At 40.9% G+C, this 14,395-nt stretch overlaps 1 protein-coding gene across 4 annotated transcripts in view; it reads left to right on the top strand.

Moving 5' to 3' along the window:
• The window catches only part of LOC136435321 (plexin-A1-like), a 102,741-nt gene extending 89,248 nt beyond the window's left edge, over nucleotides 1-13,493 (top strand). Inside the window, exons 17-38 of one of the 4 annotated variants that reach the window (XM_066428713.1) lie at nucleotides 168-322; nucleotides 648-942; nucleotides 1,156-1,389; nucleotides 2,029-2,205; nucleotides 2,728-2,965; nucleotides 3,275-3,417; nucleotides 3,796-3,929; nucleotides 4,250-4,309; nucleotides 4,543-4,614; nucleotides 4,745-4,811; nucleotides 5,070-5,216; nucleotides 5,594-5,759; nucleotides 6,285-6,388; nucleotides 6,789-6,858; nucleotides 7,036-7,127; nucleotides 8,089-8,142; nucleotides 8,812-8,925; nucleotides 9,310-9,467; nucleotides 9,606-9,753; nucleotides 10,055-10,195; nucleotides 10,411-10,485; nucleotides 10,695-13,493. In XM_066428713.1, the coding sequence (XP_066284810.1) occupies nucleotides 168-322; nucleotides 648-942; nucleotides 1,156-1,389; nucleotides 2,029-2,205; nucleotides 2,728-2,965; nucleotides 3,275-3,417; nucleotides 3,796-3,929; nucleotides 4,250-4,309; nucleotides 4,543-4,614; nucleotides 4,745-4,811; nucleotides 5,070-5,216; nucleotides 5,594-5,759; nucleotides 6,285-6,388; nucleotides 6,789-6,858; nucleotides 7,036-7,127; nucleotides 8,089-8,142; nucleotides 8,812-8,925; nucleotides 9,310-9,467; nucleotides 9,606-9,753; nucleotides 10,055-10,195; nucleotides 10,411-10,485; nucleotides 10,695-10,796 (2,946 nt within the window). In that variant the 3' untranslated portion in view covers nucleotides 10,797-13,493. Of the gene's footprint in view, nucleotides 1-167; nucleotides 323-647; nucleotides 943-1,155; nucleotides 1,390-2,028; nucleotides 2,206-2,727; nucleotides 2,966-3,274; nucleotides 3,418-3,795; nucleotides 3,930-4,249; nucleotides 4,310-4,542; nucleotides 4,615-4,744; nucleotides 4,812-5,069; nucleotides 5,217-5,593; nucleotides 5,760-6,284; nucleotides 6,389-6,788; nucleotides 6,874-7,035; nucleotides 7,128-8,088; nucleotides 8,143-8,811; nucleotides 8,926-9,309; nucleotides 9,468-9,605; nucleotides 9,754-10,054; nucleotides 10,196-10,410; nucleotides 10,486-10,694 lie in introns of all 4 variants that reach the window. The other 3 variants (XM_066428712.1, XM_066428715.1, XM_066428714.1) reach the window with 3 other exon arrangements.
• The last annotated feature ends 902 nt before the right edge of the window (nucleotides 13,494-14,395 follow it).

The raw sequence follows: 14,395 nt of genomic DNA, 5'->3' as shown, positions 1-14,395 counted from the left end.
TTTTCAACTGTATGAAAATGATGTTTTTGCCAAGAAATGAAATGCAGTGTAATTGCTGACATTTAGGCTTGTTTAACATCACTTTAATTCCAATATTCATCATCGTATTAATTAATTAATATCATATTAATCAATTCCAATATTGATATTGATGTACTGTTTCCCAGGACCCCACAGTGACAGGTTTCAGCCCAGTAGTCGGTCCTCAGTCAGGAGGCACCCGGGTGCTCATCATGGGGGAACTGTTTGACACAGGCGGAGAGATCACGGCCAGGATTGGTCGTACAAGAGACAACATGTGGGCAACCTGCATCGTTGACGAGTAAGCAGAATTTTCCCTGTTGAAGAGGGCATTCTTTTGCCACAATTCTCAGAAGTTTTTCGGATGGCCATTTTGGTAAAGAGAATTCCACCGTTGAACAGAAAAATCTTTTATCACAGATCTTATATGGAAAATTATACTTGTACTATTAAATATTAGATTCCAGGTTGTAAAGACAACATGCCAAAGCAAGATTAAGGTATTATATGTATGAGGATTTGTAACACGATACTTCTAACATCTTAGTAGCACCTGTTTTAGATGTTTTCGTTGCATCTATGACTTTTCACAAGTTTATCTAAAACTCTTTTGTGTTTTCCCACAGGTCCAGCAGGACTAATGTGTCAGTCGAGTGCCAGACAGGCCCCATTGACGCCACAGGCCTGTACACACTACAGGTTCTGTTTGATGGCCACCCACGGGATGCTCCAGAAAACTACACATTTAACTACACAGACGACCCCACCATCATGGAGGTGTCCCCTCTCAAGAGCTTCTCCAGCGGTGGGCGGCAGCTGACAGTCAGAGGCACCAACCTCAGGATTGTCCAGGTTGCGGCCGTCAGGGTATCCACCTCTACAGCCACCAGGAGAAAGAGACAGGCTACTGAGGCTTCTATGGTAAGATGCCTTAATGATGCCAGGCAGCTACTAAGTAGTTTTAACTGCCGGTTTATTATCGTGATGAATGTGTTGTGGACAGGTAAACGCAGAAGTCATAAACTTCTAACTAACTAAATATCTAAGTATATACAGTATCGACCAAGTCTGTGTGTTTAATATCCATGCATCTACAGTGATTTGCTGTAACGCTGTATTGTTTTTCCCCTCCAGCCATGTAAGATTGAGAGTGACAGCATGATGACGTGCCCCTCCCCCGACATGGGGCAGAGTGTTGGAGACGTGGACCTGAGGTTCCAGTTGGACAACGTACAGATTAGTCTGGCCAACCTGCCCGGGTGTCAGGACAGTCCAGACAACTGCAAGTTTGTCTACGTGCCTAATCCTGAGTACTTCCCATTTGATGAGAACCCAAAGCTGCACACGGGAGGAATCCTTGCCATCGAGGTGATGATGTTTCCTGCATATTGGCAAATGCAATAGGGGTAGTGTCACTGGATTGCAGAAACAACTCTATTAGTGAATTTTTAGGCCATTGAAATGTGTACACACTTAATTCTGTGATCAGAATGTTAAAGATGGTTATTTTGAAAGTTTTTATTTATTAATTTCTTCGCATTCACTAATTTTTCTCCAGGCTGCTATATACATTTTTCAACTTTTTCTTTTTCAAACAGTTTTACAGTGTAACCTTTAGATGAACAGGCTTGGTCATGACCAAGAACCTATATAAAGATTATTCCATTGTAACAACTACAGTAGTGCTACGGCCGCGTGGCGCGTTGGATACACCCGATCCCTCGATCTCGGAAGTTAAGCAACGCGCGGTCCGGACAGTGCTTGGATGGGAGACCAACCAAGGACGTCCGGATTGCTGTAGCCTCACGAAGCTTTCCACGAAATCGTCTTCCGGGAGGGACGTAAAACGGGGGTCCCGTGCTCGAGGAGGTGCCTCAAACACGTTAAACAGCCTCATTACCCTACACATTGGGTACCTGCCTGTGGCACTGGCTGCAAATACACCTGATATTAGTACCATCACACAGATCCAGGAATGCTAAGATTGAAACTTATTGATAACTCCAGGGCAGGAATCTTGACCAGGCTAGCTTCCAGGAAGATGTTCAGGTGACCATTGGGATGGAGATCTGTAACGTGACGTCCCTCGATGACGACACACTGACCTGTGAACCTCCAGAGTCCCAGCCATCAGGGCTGGACAGTGAAGGGAGGAAGTCAAATGAGGTTCTCCCCATTGTAGTGGTGAGTTGTGCTTGTAACAATGCCTTCTATCAGTTTTAACATGAACTGCAGTGCTGCACAGATTGTAGCTGCAGTTGTTGGATTGTATTGTTAAACAATCCAATCGTGGGAGACCTAGGAAATCTTGGTTGGAGTGTGTCAGGAAGGACATTAAGGTGTGCGGCCTGACCAGCGTAAACCCCCTGGACAGAGCCGCGTGGAAGAGCGGTGTGACGACTAGCCGACTGCTGCCCACCCCTGTGTCAGGGACCCCGGCAGCAGTAGAATCAAAATACTGGATACTACTAATAGAGGAAGCCAAAATGCTGATCATTATTATGTAAAGCATTTATGAGAATACATTGTGCTATCTACATTTATGATTCTTATCATCCAAACCATACCTATAGCTAAATACATTGATTACTAACCTGGAGTACTAACTAAATCACAGAAACGCCCTGGTTGGAAGGAAAGAGTGATCTAAAACTGTTGTTTAATCCAAGTAGAATTTCTTTAATATAATGATGATCTTTTCCCCAGGTAAGAGTGGGTAATCTGAAGTTTGAGATTGGTGAGCTGCAGTACCAGATCGCATCAGCAGGGCTGGTGATTTGGGCCATCATCCTCATTGCTGCTGCCGGTGGGATCCTGGTGATCATCATCATTGCTCTGCTCTTCATCATGAGGAGTAAGAAGAAGGAGGCCAACAGGAGGTACGAGAAGATCATGGTGCAGATGGACACCCTGGAGAGCAACGTCAGGAACGAGTGCAAGAAAGGTAACGTCTTAGAAAGCATTTATATGATGATAAAGTCAGTTTTCACAGCGTCAGTAAACTCATGGTTCGGCAACAGAAAGCCTTCCAACAAAAGCATGTTCTTCACCTCTACTTTTCAGCTGTTCAACCAAAAGTTTTGCCCCAAAAAGATTGTGTTCATTTTCTACAATTGTTTTGCAGCAATTTTTCAGCAAGATATGTCTGTCTAAAATCACTCCAGACGAAAAAATTGAGTTAAACAATTTTTTTCCTCTCGAGCTATGCCTGTTGAATGACTTTTTTAAGTGTTTTGCTTTTTTTGTCTTCCAGCTTTTGCAGAGCTGCAGACCGACATGACAGACCTGACCTCTGACCTGGGTGGAACGGGCATCCCGTTCCTGGACTACCGCACCTACATGATGAGGGTTCTGTTCCCGGGACAGGACATGCACCCTGTGCTGAAGGAGACTAACGTAAGTGGCAGACACCTCAAGCTGGCCTTAGATTATAGAAGTACGCATGTATCAACTTCAGAAAGCATACTCAGTCTACTGATTTTTGCACCATACTGAAAATACATTTCAACAGTTCTAAAGCTGTGCTCACTTGGGAACTGCTCATGAGCTGCATGTTTAAAGAAGGCTTTTGATTCTAGATTAAGTGCTTACACAAGAAGCTTTGTAAGCACAGAAATCTTTCGTAACCTTATGGTTTGATTAGTGGCTGGATTTTTGACATCTGGAAAGAGAGGGTGGACTTAGTCCGGGCAACACGCTCGAAATGATGATGCTGGTTTGAATAGATAGTGTTGCTGTGTTGTTGACTGTAGAGCTGTTTGTGTTGTTCTGTAGGTGCGTGAGAGCCGCCGTGTGCAGTGGGAGCAGGCCATGAACCAGTTCTCAGCCCTGCTCAACAACAAACACTTCCTCCTCACCTTCATCAGGATCATGGAAGAGAGTCGGGAGAGCTTCAGCAGCAGGGACAAGTCAGTCAGCCTTTTCTGTCCAACTGTAACGTTTACAGGTTTTAAATATGTTGGAGTTATCTCAATACACACAAAGTATTATCTATAGATAATAACTAAATACAACTTATAGATGGACCACAAAGACAGTCATCCTGCATTTTCTTCTATCGACTTTCTTGTGTTTGTTATTGTTTCTTCTTCCTCAAGTGTGATCAGGTTCCATTTTTACATATGGTAGCTTTCCTTTCAGCACATAAAATGTCATGTGCACTTGATTGGATTTGATATCTGACACACTAACTTCTCTGTGATAAAATGTGTTTTTTTTCTTTCCTTAGGGTGAATGTGGCATCCTTACTGACAGTGGCTCTGCACGGCAAGATGGAGTACTACACAGAGTGAGTAATTGATGTTAGGTTGTTATTTCAAATGGTGGTTGTATTTGGTCATTAGTACAGAATAAGTTTAAGATTCCAAGCCAATCTTGTTTACTACAGAAACTGTTAGTGTGTGAAAAATTTGTTGAATGCGTCAGTCCTTGGTCAACCATGGTTACATAAATTGTATACCTTGTACAAACAACAAATGTACATTTTTGTACCTGATGACTATCCCCCTGTCTTTTCCGCAGCATTCTGAAGACCCTACTGCTACAGATGATAGAGAGAAGTGTGGAAAGGAATCCAAAACTCATGCTCAGGAGGTAAATGAAAAGAAGCTTAATAATATCATTTGTACCTAATGTTGTTATTTACAGCCATTACTACATTTTTGGTTTACAAGCTCAGTAATGTGTAATAAGCATTGCTAAAACCTTTATTCTGTGTTTTCAGGACAGAGAGTGTTGTGGACAAGATGCTGACCAACTGGTTGTCAATATCGTTGTATCCCTTCCTCAAGGTAATTAGACTCATGTATCACATTGTGCTTTGTGTTCTGAAAAGAAATAGTGCATTGAAATTGTTCATCCAGTATCCTTTGATTTTGTATTTTGTAGTGTTTTGGATGCATGTAGTATAAGACTTCATGTTAAACTTAACACAGGATCTATTTGGCACCTAAGTTGCTTTCCTGAGTTTATTTGCTTGAAACATGTAAGCAAATTGCATTCCAAGTTTCTGAAGTGTACACATTTTAAATCCCAATGTGCTGTTGCAGGAAACAGCCGGCCAGCCCCTGTTCATGTTGTACAAGGCCATTAAGTACCAGGTGGAGAAGGGCCCAGTGGACTCCATCCTGGGGTTCGCCAGGTACTCCATCACTGAGGACAGGCTGCTGAGGGAACAGGTCGACCACGAGGTCTTGGTGAGTCATTGCTTTGTAAAGTCTTGTTTTTATAAATTTCTCAGTGACAGATAAAACAAGACTTACATAATTTGCAGCATTGCTATTGGTAAGTTCAAAGGAATAAAAGGTTCTTTCCTAGAGCTGATGCCAAAAAGTCAGGTTACCATGGTCAAGTTGAGAATGACTCTGTGCACTGTTAGCTCACTGTCAATATGGACACAAAACACAGTTAGGGATCATTCTATACGTGTGATCTATTGTTAACTAAAGTAAAGTACTGCACTTTTTTGAGTAGTTATTTTCAGGATTGTATAAATCAAAACATACTACAAGTCTGTTAGTATCATATTGTAAATTTTCATACATGCATAATAGAGTCTTGACCTCTTCCCCAGACCCTGAATGTAGTATCCCTGCCTGGTGGTCCCAGTAGCAACATGCCCTTCACAGTCAAGGCTCTGAGCTGTGACACCATCACACAAGTCAAGGACAAGATCCTGGACATGGCCTACAAGAACATCCCCTACTCCACACGGCTACATGCTGACGAGTGTGAGCTGGGTAAGCACAGGTCTCTTGCTTGTACAGTTATAACTGAATTTAGGACATTTTGCTTGCTATAATCCATGCTTCAAGCAGTTTTCTTTAGCTGTAGATACTTTACAGTTTTAAGATGTTTGGAAAGAGTACAGTTTTCTTCCTTGCAAACCTGTTTGGAGATGCTGAGGAAATGCTTGTTTTGATATATGATTCATTCCTTCTGCATGTGTTTGAATATTACTGTAAATCACAAAATATAGCGGTTTGGGGAAAATGGAGTAGGTCACAGCACTTAATTTTAACGGTGGGAACAAACATTACTGTCTCAAGTATTAGTGATCAAATATTAGCGATTATGAAATTTTAGCTGTTGACTAGTGACCGCTAAATCAGCTAAACTTAAGTTACAGTTAACAAATTAAGAATTACAGTATCCATTTGTTTCTTTCCTATTTGTCTGTTTTGTTTAAATGAATAAAACAAAGACGCAAAATAATACTGCAGGAAGACATGATGTCAGAATGACAGACGTTTTGTTGTGTTTAGAATGGAGACATGGCAGGGCAGGTCAGCTGATCCTGAGGGACACTGATGTCACATCCGAGATGAACCACAGGTGGAAGAAACTCAACACACTGGAGCACTACAAGGTGAGAGGAGTCCACTGCAAGCTTTTAGTTGATCTCACACGCAAACACATACATATTCTCACACACACGCACACACACACACACACACACACACACACACACACACACACACACACACACACACACACACACGTAAGGTGTTGGAAAGGTCACATTTTCAACATGGTTTAGTTGAAATGTTTATGAAGATTGTTATCAAAACAAATCACTCCAACTTGACTTTTTGGCTGTTCAGTTGTATGCTTTTACCATGGAATTTTATCAGCTACCTTTAGGTATCTTTAAAATACATATAATGTTAGCGAGTCTGATGACAACATAGTTATAATTCTTTGTAGTACACAAGCAGCAAAAAGTACATTGAGAGCAAAAATTACAATGGAAACACTTCTCTGTGCAGGTCCCAGACAGCTGTAGTGTGGCTCTGCTGAGGAAACCGGAACAGCAGATGAAGCTGGACAGGACGTTTGGTAAGAACGCCGACAGTAAGGGACATTCACATACCTTGCTGTGTGTCATGCTTACATACCATTCCCACGCTTCATGCAAATTTCCATGGATCTTTTGTGCATTTCTAACTCTTGTTGGTTTATTTTAATGGTGCTGTACAGATTTGCAAGTTTAATGATCTCTTCTCGTTGTTGCAGAAAACCTTGGCGTAAATCAGTCGCTGTCCTCCTCCTCCCTGGCACCACTGATGCAGGGAGACCCTGAAGAGGGGTGTCGGCACTGGCACCTGGTAAGAAATAAGTCAATACTTAGACCTACTATTAGTGATACAATGTCACATGTCAGTATTCACAACAATCAGTTTAATGGCCATGATTGTACATCTGTTTTGGGTACAGTATGGGATAGCATTTCTTAACTTTATGGATAGATAGTAGTATATTGCATACCTTATGTATAGTTTATGCCTACTTTAGACTTTGAAAAAACGCAAATATTGTACAGTACCAGATTTTTTTCTTGATGTTTTGTTTGATGAACTTGACTTTGTGCATCTGTTGTTGTGTTGTTACAAATGATACAAATGTTGACACCCAACCAAATAGCCAAAAAGTTCTTCATCAGCTTCTACGTCTCTGAAGTTTTGAATCATTACATTAGTACCTGGTGACAGCCTCATACACTGTGTAACACAAACTTTAGCTTGGTGACTTGGTAATTTCAAGTTTCTTTACTGTAGTATTACTTCCACTAATGAGGAAGTAATTATTTCTACTGATTCTCATGGCTTTTAGCTTGGCTCTAGCCTCAATGCTTTGCCTGTATTTATAAATCTTATTCCTTGTAACTCGAGGGAACCTTTCATCCACAGCTATTGCTGTTGCTTCAAACTTCTATCTGCTTTGTATGATGTCCTTTATCCCTGTCAGTTTGGATTCTTTCTCTTGTCACAGGGTGCACTTGGTGTATGGGATGCATCATTTTGGTTCTGTAGTGGTTTTAGGAACTTCCTTGGTCTGTGGTATCACTACCTCTACAAATAATACTTAGCTTACTTCTTCTATGTAAGTAAGTTTTTAAGTTTTTGTTTTAACATGAAGAAAACTGTTATTCCACCATTACTGCCAGACAAAATGATAGTTGGGTTTAGTTTACCATTGCCAGAATTGAAGTGATGCATCCCCAGTGGTATAGCCTATTACACACCCTTTTCCTCTCTCTTTCTCTCTTCCCTGGATGACTCCTGATAGCAAGTGGAGGACTCTTGGGTGAATGACAACTTTTCCAACCACCGTAATCATAAGGTAAAAGACTTCTCAAAGTGCTGCTTTGCCATACTGCCTGTGTGCAGTGTGTTCACAGCAGAAATGTTCTTTATGTTTTGTTTCTTCACACTGTTTCCGCATGCTTTACTTGCAATTTTAATCCATATTTCCTTTCCAAAGGAGAATCTTTGTGAAAAGGCTTTGCTTTCAAAAATGCCTTTTCACTCACATTGCTTGCGAGTTATATCTGATAACATCAACATGAGGGTGTTGATTGCTGTGAGCTAACACATCCAGCTGGTGCTATATGGTGCTTTGGTCTTTCCTTTTTGGTATATATATTTACATGTACCTACAATTTTATGTATTTGTTCAATGCTTCCAGTATTGTGCATCAGGCATCTTTACACATTTTGAAGATACACTGCTTTGGGTCCTTATCAAATTTCACATTTACATGAAGGTGGATATAAAGAAGGTCAATATCAAATGCTCAAGTGTCTGTTCTCCCTTTTTACCAAAAGGCTGCAAATGGTTGCCACACATTGTGATTGACAGCAACACACAACTTACAGTATTAGCAGTCAGGATTTTCCAGTTACTGTAGTGATGTAGCAAAACTCATCCTCTACCTTTGGGTCTTGAGTTGGTATTGGCACACTGTAACGTATTGAAGCTAACTGTTATGTGTCACGTGTGCTCCATCAGGTGAAGGCTCGGGATGAGCTGGAACGTTCCAACTCGGTGAAGAGGGACAGCAGGTTCCTGAAGGAGCAACGAGCCATCCCAGAGATCTACCTCACCAGGCTGCTGGCCACCAAGGTCAGGAAACACAGTCACTGTGTGCATTATCTAAACCAGCGGGGATCAGGCTGTCTGCACTATCTAAACCAGAGGGGGGATCAGGGGTTTGTGACCCCACTTTAGCGTGATAGATATGCCTTCTAGACATTGGTGGAAATCACTTCTGTGTACCCAGAGGAGAATGCTGCTGGGATCCAATAATGGTACTTCAAAGCAGCTTTTAGGTCATCCATTCATTGCACTTCACAGCAGTAAAGCATGACTATTGTCGAGATGTAAGCTATGTTCATGCAGTGCAATGAAATGATAGCAGTGGCGGTACACACCTTTTGTAGTCTGTTGAATCAGGTCACTTAGGTGAGATGTTGATGTGTTGGATGTTTTGACCCTGGATGTCTACAGGGAACCCTGCAGAAGTTTGTGGACGATGCCTTCAGTGCCATCCTGTGCACCAGCCCCGTTCCCCCCTCCATCAAGTACTTCTTTGACCTGCTGGACCACGAGGCCAAGAAGCACGGGATAGACGACCCAGAGACTCTGCACATCTGGAAGACAAACAGGTAAGAACTAAGAGGGATGGCGAGGAATCTTAAACAGCACCTTCCTAGTACTAACGTAACTCCTGGTTGTATTGAATGTTAGCTCAAGTCAAGTTATCCTCAAGTTTGGACCATTCTTACTTTGTACGTTCTCCACAGTGTGCCTCTGAGGTTCTGGGTGAATGTACTGAAGAACCCAGAGTTTGTCTTTGACATCTTCAAGCTGGGCATCGTGGACGCCTGTCTGTCTGTCGTTGCACAGACATTCATTGACTCCTGTTCTGCAGCAGAACACAAACTGGGCAAGGTTCGTAACGTTTGTTGTTAGAATCCCTAAAGATGTTGTCATTTCTGAGTTGTACAATGTATATTGTGCTCCTTTTTTCGAACGAATGTAAGGTATCTATCTCACAAGTGATTCAACCCAATCGTTGTTTTTGCATTATTTTGTACACGTTTTATGTATTTTCATTTTACATGTATATGCATGTACAATGGGAAAGGAGTTTATTAGAGAGCTGAAGGTTGTAAGATCTCAATCAGGCAGCTATCACAGGACGTAGAGCCTATATTGTCAACAGCCAGTGTTTTCTTCATCACACATGCAGGACTCCCCCTCCAACAAGTTACTGTACGCGCGTGAGATCCCGCAGTACCGACAGAAGGTCCAGACATACTACAAGGAGGTGCAGCAGATGACGGCCGTCAGCGACCAGGAGATGATCACTCTGCTGGTGGAGGAAACAAAAGTCAGTCTTACATTACAGAGTTACGATATTGATTGCTGCCTATAACTATACTGTACATTTCTCTGTGAAAACAAAGCAGGACCTAATGGTAGCTGGGTTTTTTCACATATTATATTTCTGTCAAAGTCACACAATACTTAAGATTGTGACAGTCACTGCTCTTGAGAGTTGTATTCTATTTCAGTATAACTCAAATATGTCTGCTGTTTTGACAGGACCACACCCATGAGTTCAACACGCTGGCAGCTGTGAATGAGCTATACGACTATGCGATGAAGTACCAGGACCAGGTACAGCTTACTGTTACGAAATAGACAAAAGAGATATAGATATTTTGATCCATTTCAATATGAAAATTTGTTATGACTCATATTTTCACTTAGGCAAAACAATCATCAATCCCTCCTTATCAGCAGAAATATCAATACACATGTACTAAGGTGTAAGTATGCGTCAAACAGAAAACAATTTGATGAAAATTCCACACCTGTTTTTGCAGCTGCTGGATGCTCTAGAGGAGGACACCACCTGCCAGCGGATGCAGCTGGCTCACAAGTTTGAGAACATCTCGGCCAACATGGAGGGAGAGACGGACGTCTGAACACACCGCGGAGGGAGGCTCGTCAGCGCTACACGTCCAACATTCTCTGCTGCTCTGTAACCAACTTCTGTTGCAACCATAGAAATGATAATGGCTAACTGGCTGAGTCAGTAAATATATTCCAATTGCCGGTCATTCCTGTACACTTTAATAATTCCATTTACAATGTCGAGTGACAGATGTATAAGAGTGTTATTCAGATAAAGGGCTATAGAGTATTGCAATGGATTACAGGCAAAGTGGCATCCTACATTACGGCCTGTAATAGACTGTTGAATAGATGCGGAACGTTGACAAAAGACTACCTTGAGGAGGACAATCAAAAAGACCTGGACATAAATGTTAGTGCAATATTCAGGGCAGTTTAGCCAGTATAGCTTTGTTTGTATTTTTGGAAGTTATTCTAAGGTGACAAAGGATGGATGCCATTTTTAAAGTGCAGAAACATTGGTTGACAGTTGTCTACCATAGAGTAGTTATACTGTGCCATGTCATGGACATCATCTAACATTGTCGTGGCTGTAAGAACTGGGCAGTCTGACCAGCCTGTAATACTGGGAAGGTTCATCACATCACATGCCAAACAGGACAAATCTAAATCCTGGGCTTCCATCCAACATAGTGTAATTGATGAAATCTCTTCTACATGTACATGTATGTTCTCTGTCCCATTCTTCCCAATGCTTTGTATTCCAATGTGTTATTTTTCTAAGAATGAAGGGCAGCACTGCATGAGCCTGACCTCAGATACAAGGCCAATGGACCATTCCAGAAATCTGTTCCATAGTGGGGAGAAAGGCCAGTTTGAACAGATTTTTGTTATTATTAAGTCAAAATGTGATATCAAATTCTTAGTTAAGGACCAAAATCTTGCTTCTGCCAGTAGTAAAAACTAGCTAATGATTTTGTTGAAGTTAGAGGTAGGTATACATATACACAGGAATTAGGTACATAGCCATTTGCACGGAGCTACACCAAAGCAATGCCTTGACACGTCTTGTCATGCACTTCATAGCGAAGCTTTGTACACAGTTTGTGCACTTACACAGCCAACCACTGAATGCCTTACTTAGCTTAGTGGGTGCAAAGGGACTGCATTTTTACATATTTTAGACAGCAAATATGAGCAGTGTGGAAGTAAGATGTGTGGTAACATTTTCGTTCTTCAACATTTACTATGAGATGTACAATTCAAATACACAGCATTGTTACCCTAAATACTTGGTAGACATCATAATTATCCAGTATAGATGTCACTCATGGGATGTAATCTTCAATCATTTGAATTCAAAGAATAACTCTTATTAGAACATAATTTTCATATGGTCTGTTATGATATGTGCATGAGTTGACCAGGTTTCTTACCAGTTTATGTATTACACAGTGAAACCTATGTTGAAAACCTTTAGTCATTATGTTTACTGTCTTTGTAACATTCATATTTATTTTTATTCTCTGTCATGGTGGATTTCTTTAACGTGCTTCCATGATTCGTGAGCCATGATTTATCTACAATATATATAGTACTATATGTATGCCATGATTTATCTCAATATACATGCCAAGTGTAGTTTCAACTCGTAAAAGGATTTCTGTATATGCCATATTCGGAAGACAACCAGTCCTTGATATCTTGCCATATGTTTAAAAGATCAATTTTGAATTGCAATGGAGAGGACATGACCATCTAACAAACAATGTCCATCTCTTCTGACCCCTGTTTGTACATGTTGGTTCAAAATTCAGAAGAGCTAGACAAAAGTACTTTAAGGACATAAAGGGCTGGGTTTCTTCCGAAGACGTTTTGTTGGTGGCAGTGGCATTGTATTAACAAAATTGGTCAACGTATTATCTTTATATGATTGTGGGAAAATTTGTACATATCTGTAATAATATTAATAACCTATGCATATCAAGGTAAATGATTGTGTGCAATAAGCAATGTTTTTTATTGGGATCAATGGTGAAAAATAAAGCTGTATGTAAAGGTGTAGAGTACTAATAGGGGAGGATAGCTGTGTAGCAGGTAGACCCATACAGATACATGAAATCACTCATGCTCTATTCCCATAGGCTGGAATATTGTCTCTGGTGATCTCCTTTTACCATACTACATAATCAACCTTCACCATGTAAATGACATAACCAGATTTGTACCAGTATGTTCCGACTGTGAGCCATACCATTTCATGAGGGGTGTGCCATGGCAACATTCACCTCCAAACAGAGCTGTACTAGAGTATACTCTGGTGAAATTACGAGTGAGGAAAAAGAGTCTATTTTTCTTAGTGGGACACCTTGAAATGGGAGCTGAACTGATATCCATCTGTACATATCAGCTGTATCCACCTACATGGAAGATTTTGTCGTTAAGGAACTATCATGGTTTTATAAGGGGTGATACATTTAAGCATTACTCTCATAATCCAGACATATGATACCAATACCCTAATGTGGTGATATCACTTATATGAATTGATAGAAGCGACAATTTAAAGGATTGATGTGTTTGAATGACATTTTTGTATTTCATATTTTGTACATCTGTGTTAAGCCTACAAGCTTTCTTTCGCATTGTTTTGTGCTTGACTTTATCAATAAACAGGGTTGTCCAACTCCTATGCTTATGAAATTATTGACCAATTGGCACCCTGTATTACAGAGTTTTCAAACAGAAATAAAACCCTAACAAAGCTATTAGTGTATCTGTTGACTGTGTATATGATTTGATTGTTCCTTGGTTGGTGGTTTTTTACTTACCTTGATTATTTATTATCAATGTTTCACATTCGAAGGTTGCGACCCATATTAAACGTAATAAGGTGCAAGCTAAAAGTAAGCCTACCTTTTCGTATGTTGACATCAAGGACCGTCATCTTCCCACGTTTTCCTGATCTTTGTTGAAAGGTTAACGACTGATATCCACTCTTCACGGTCAACTCTTAGCAAGTCCATGTGTCACGGATGCCACTTTGCGGAACAACATAGATGCAGCAGCAACATCTAGCGGATTTGTGGAGAAATGCACCATCTTAAGATTCGTGTACATGCTACTGATCAATGCACAATGTATTCATCAACATAAGCTGCTAGTCGGTAACATTTTGCATTCGAGGGTTGCAACCTGCAAGTTACAATGTACATGTAGATTGATACAGTTAAAGAGCAAGCATACCTTTTATACTGATGAAATCAAGCGATGGAATCTTTAATATATTGGCAGCATTCCTCAACCATAGTAGTGCAGTACTTCAACTGACAGATAGGGGTCCTTTTTTTATACACGCAACAAAGTGGAAGTAACGTTCCAAGTATTTAGTGGTGATCACACGGTCTATTTCTTTGTGCTTGCTTTGAACAACACACGTCATAATTCACTGGATTCTGCATCTACAGTTGTAAAACCATCATACAGTGCTATTATTACTCCGTGAAGGAGATTGACCTCCCTCTCGTGATTTGGAAATGCCTTTGTTTGTGCGTTCGCAGCTAGAACTCACGTTCCCGTCGTCGCATTGGTGTGTGACTTGGCATATCGTTTGCCAGGTTGGGCATGGTGATGCACGATGTCTTTGTTACACCGTAACTACTTTTGTCGT

The sequence above is a fragment of the Branchiostoma lanceolatum genome, chromosome 5 (assembly GCF_035083965.1).
Source record: "Branchiostoma lanceolatum isolate klBraLanc5 chromosome 5, klBraLanc5.hap2, whole genome shotgun sequence".
NCBI classification, from domain to species: domain Eukaryota; kingdom Metazoa; phylum Chordata; class Leptocardii; order Amphioxiformes; family Branchiostomatidae; genus Branchiostoma; species Branchiostoma lanceolatum.
This window is presented reverse-complemented; position numbering and strand designations above follow the sequence as displayed.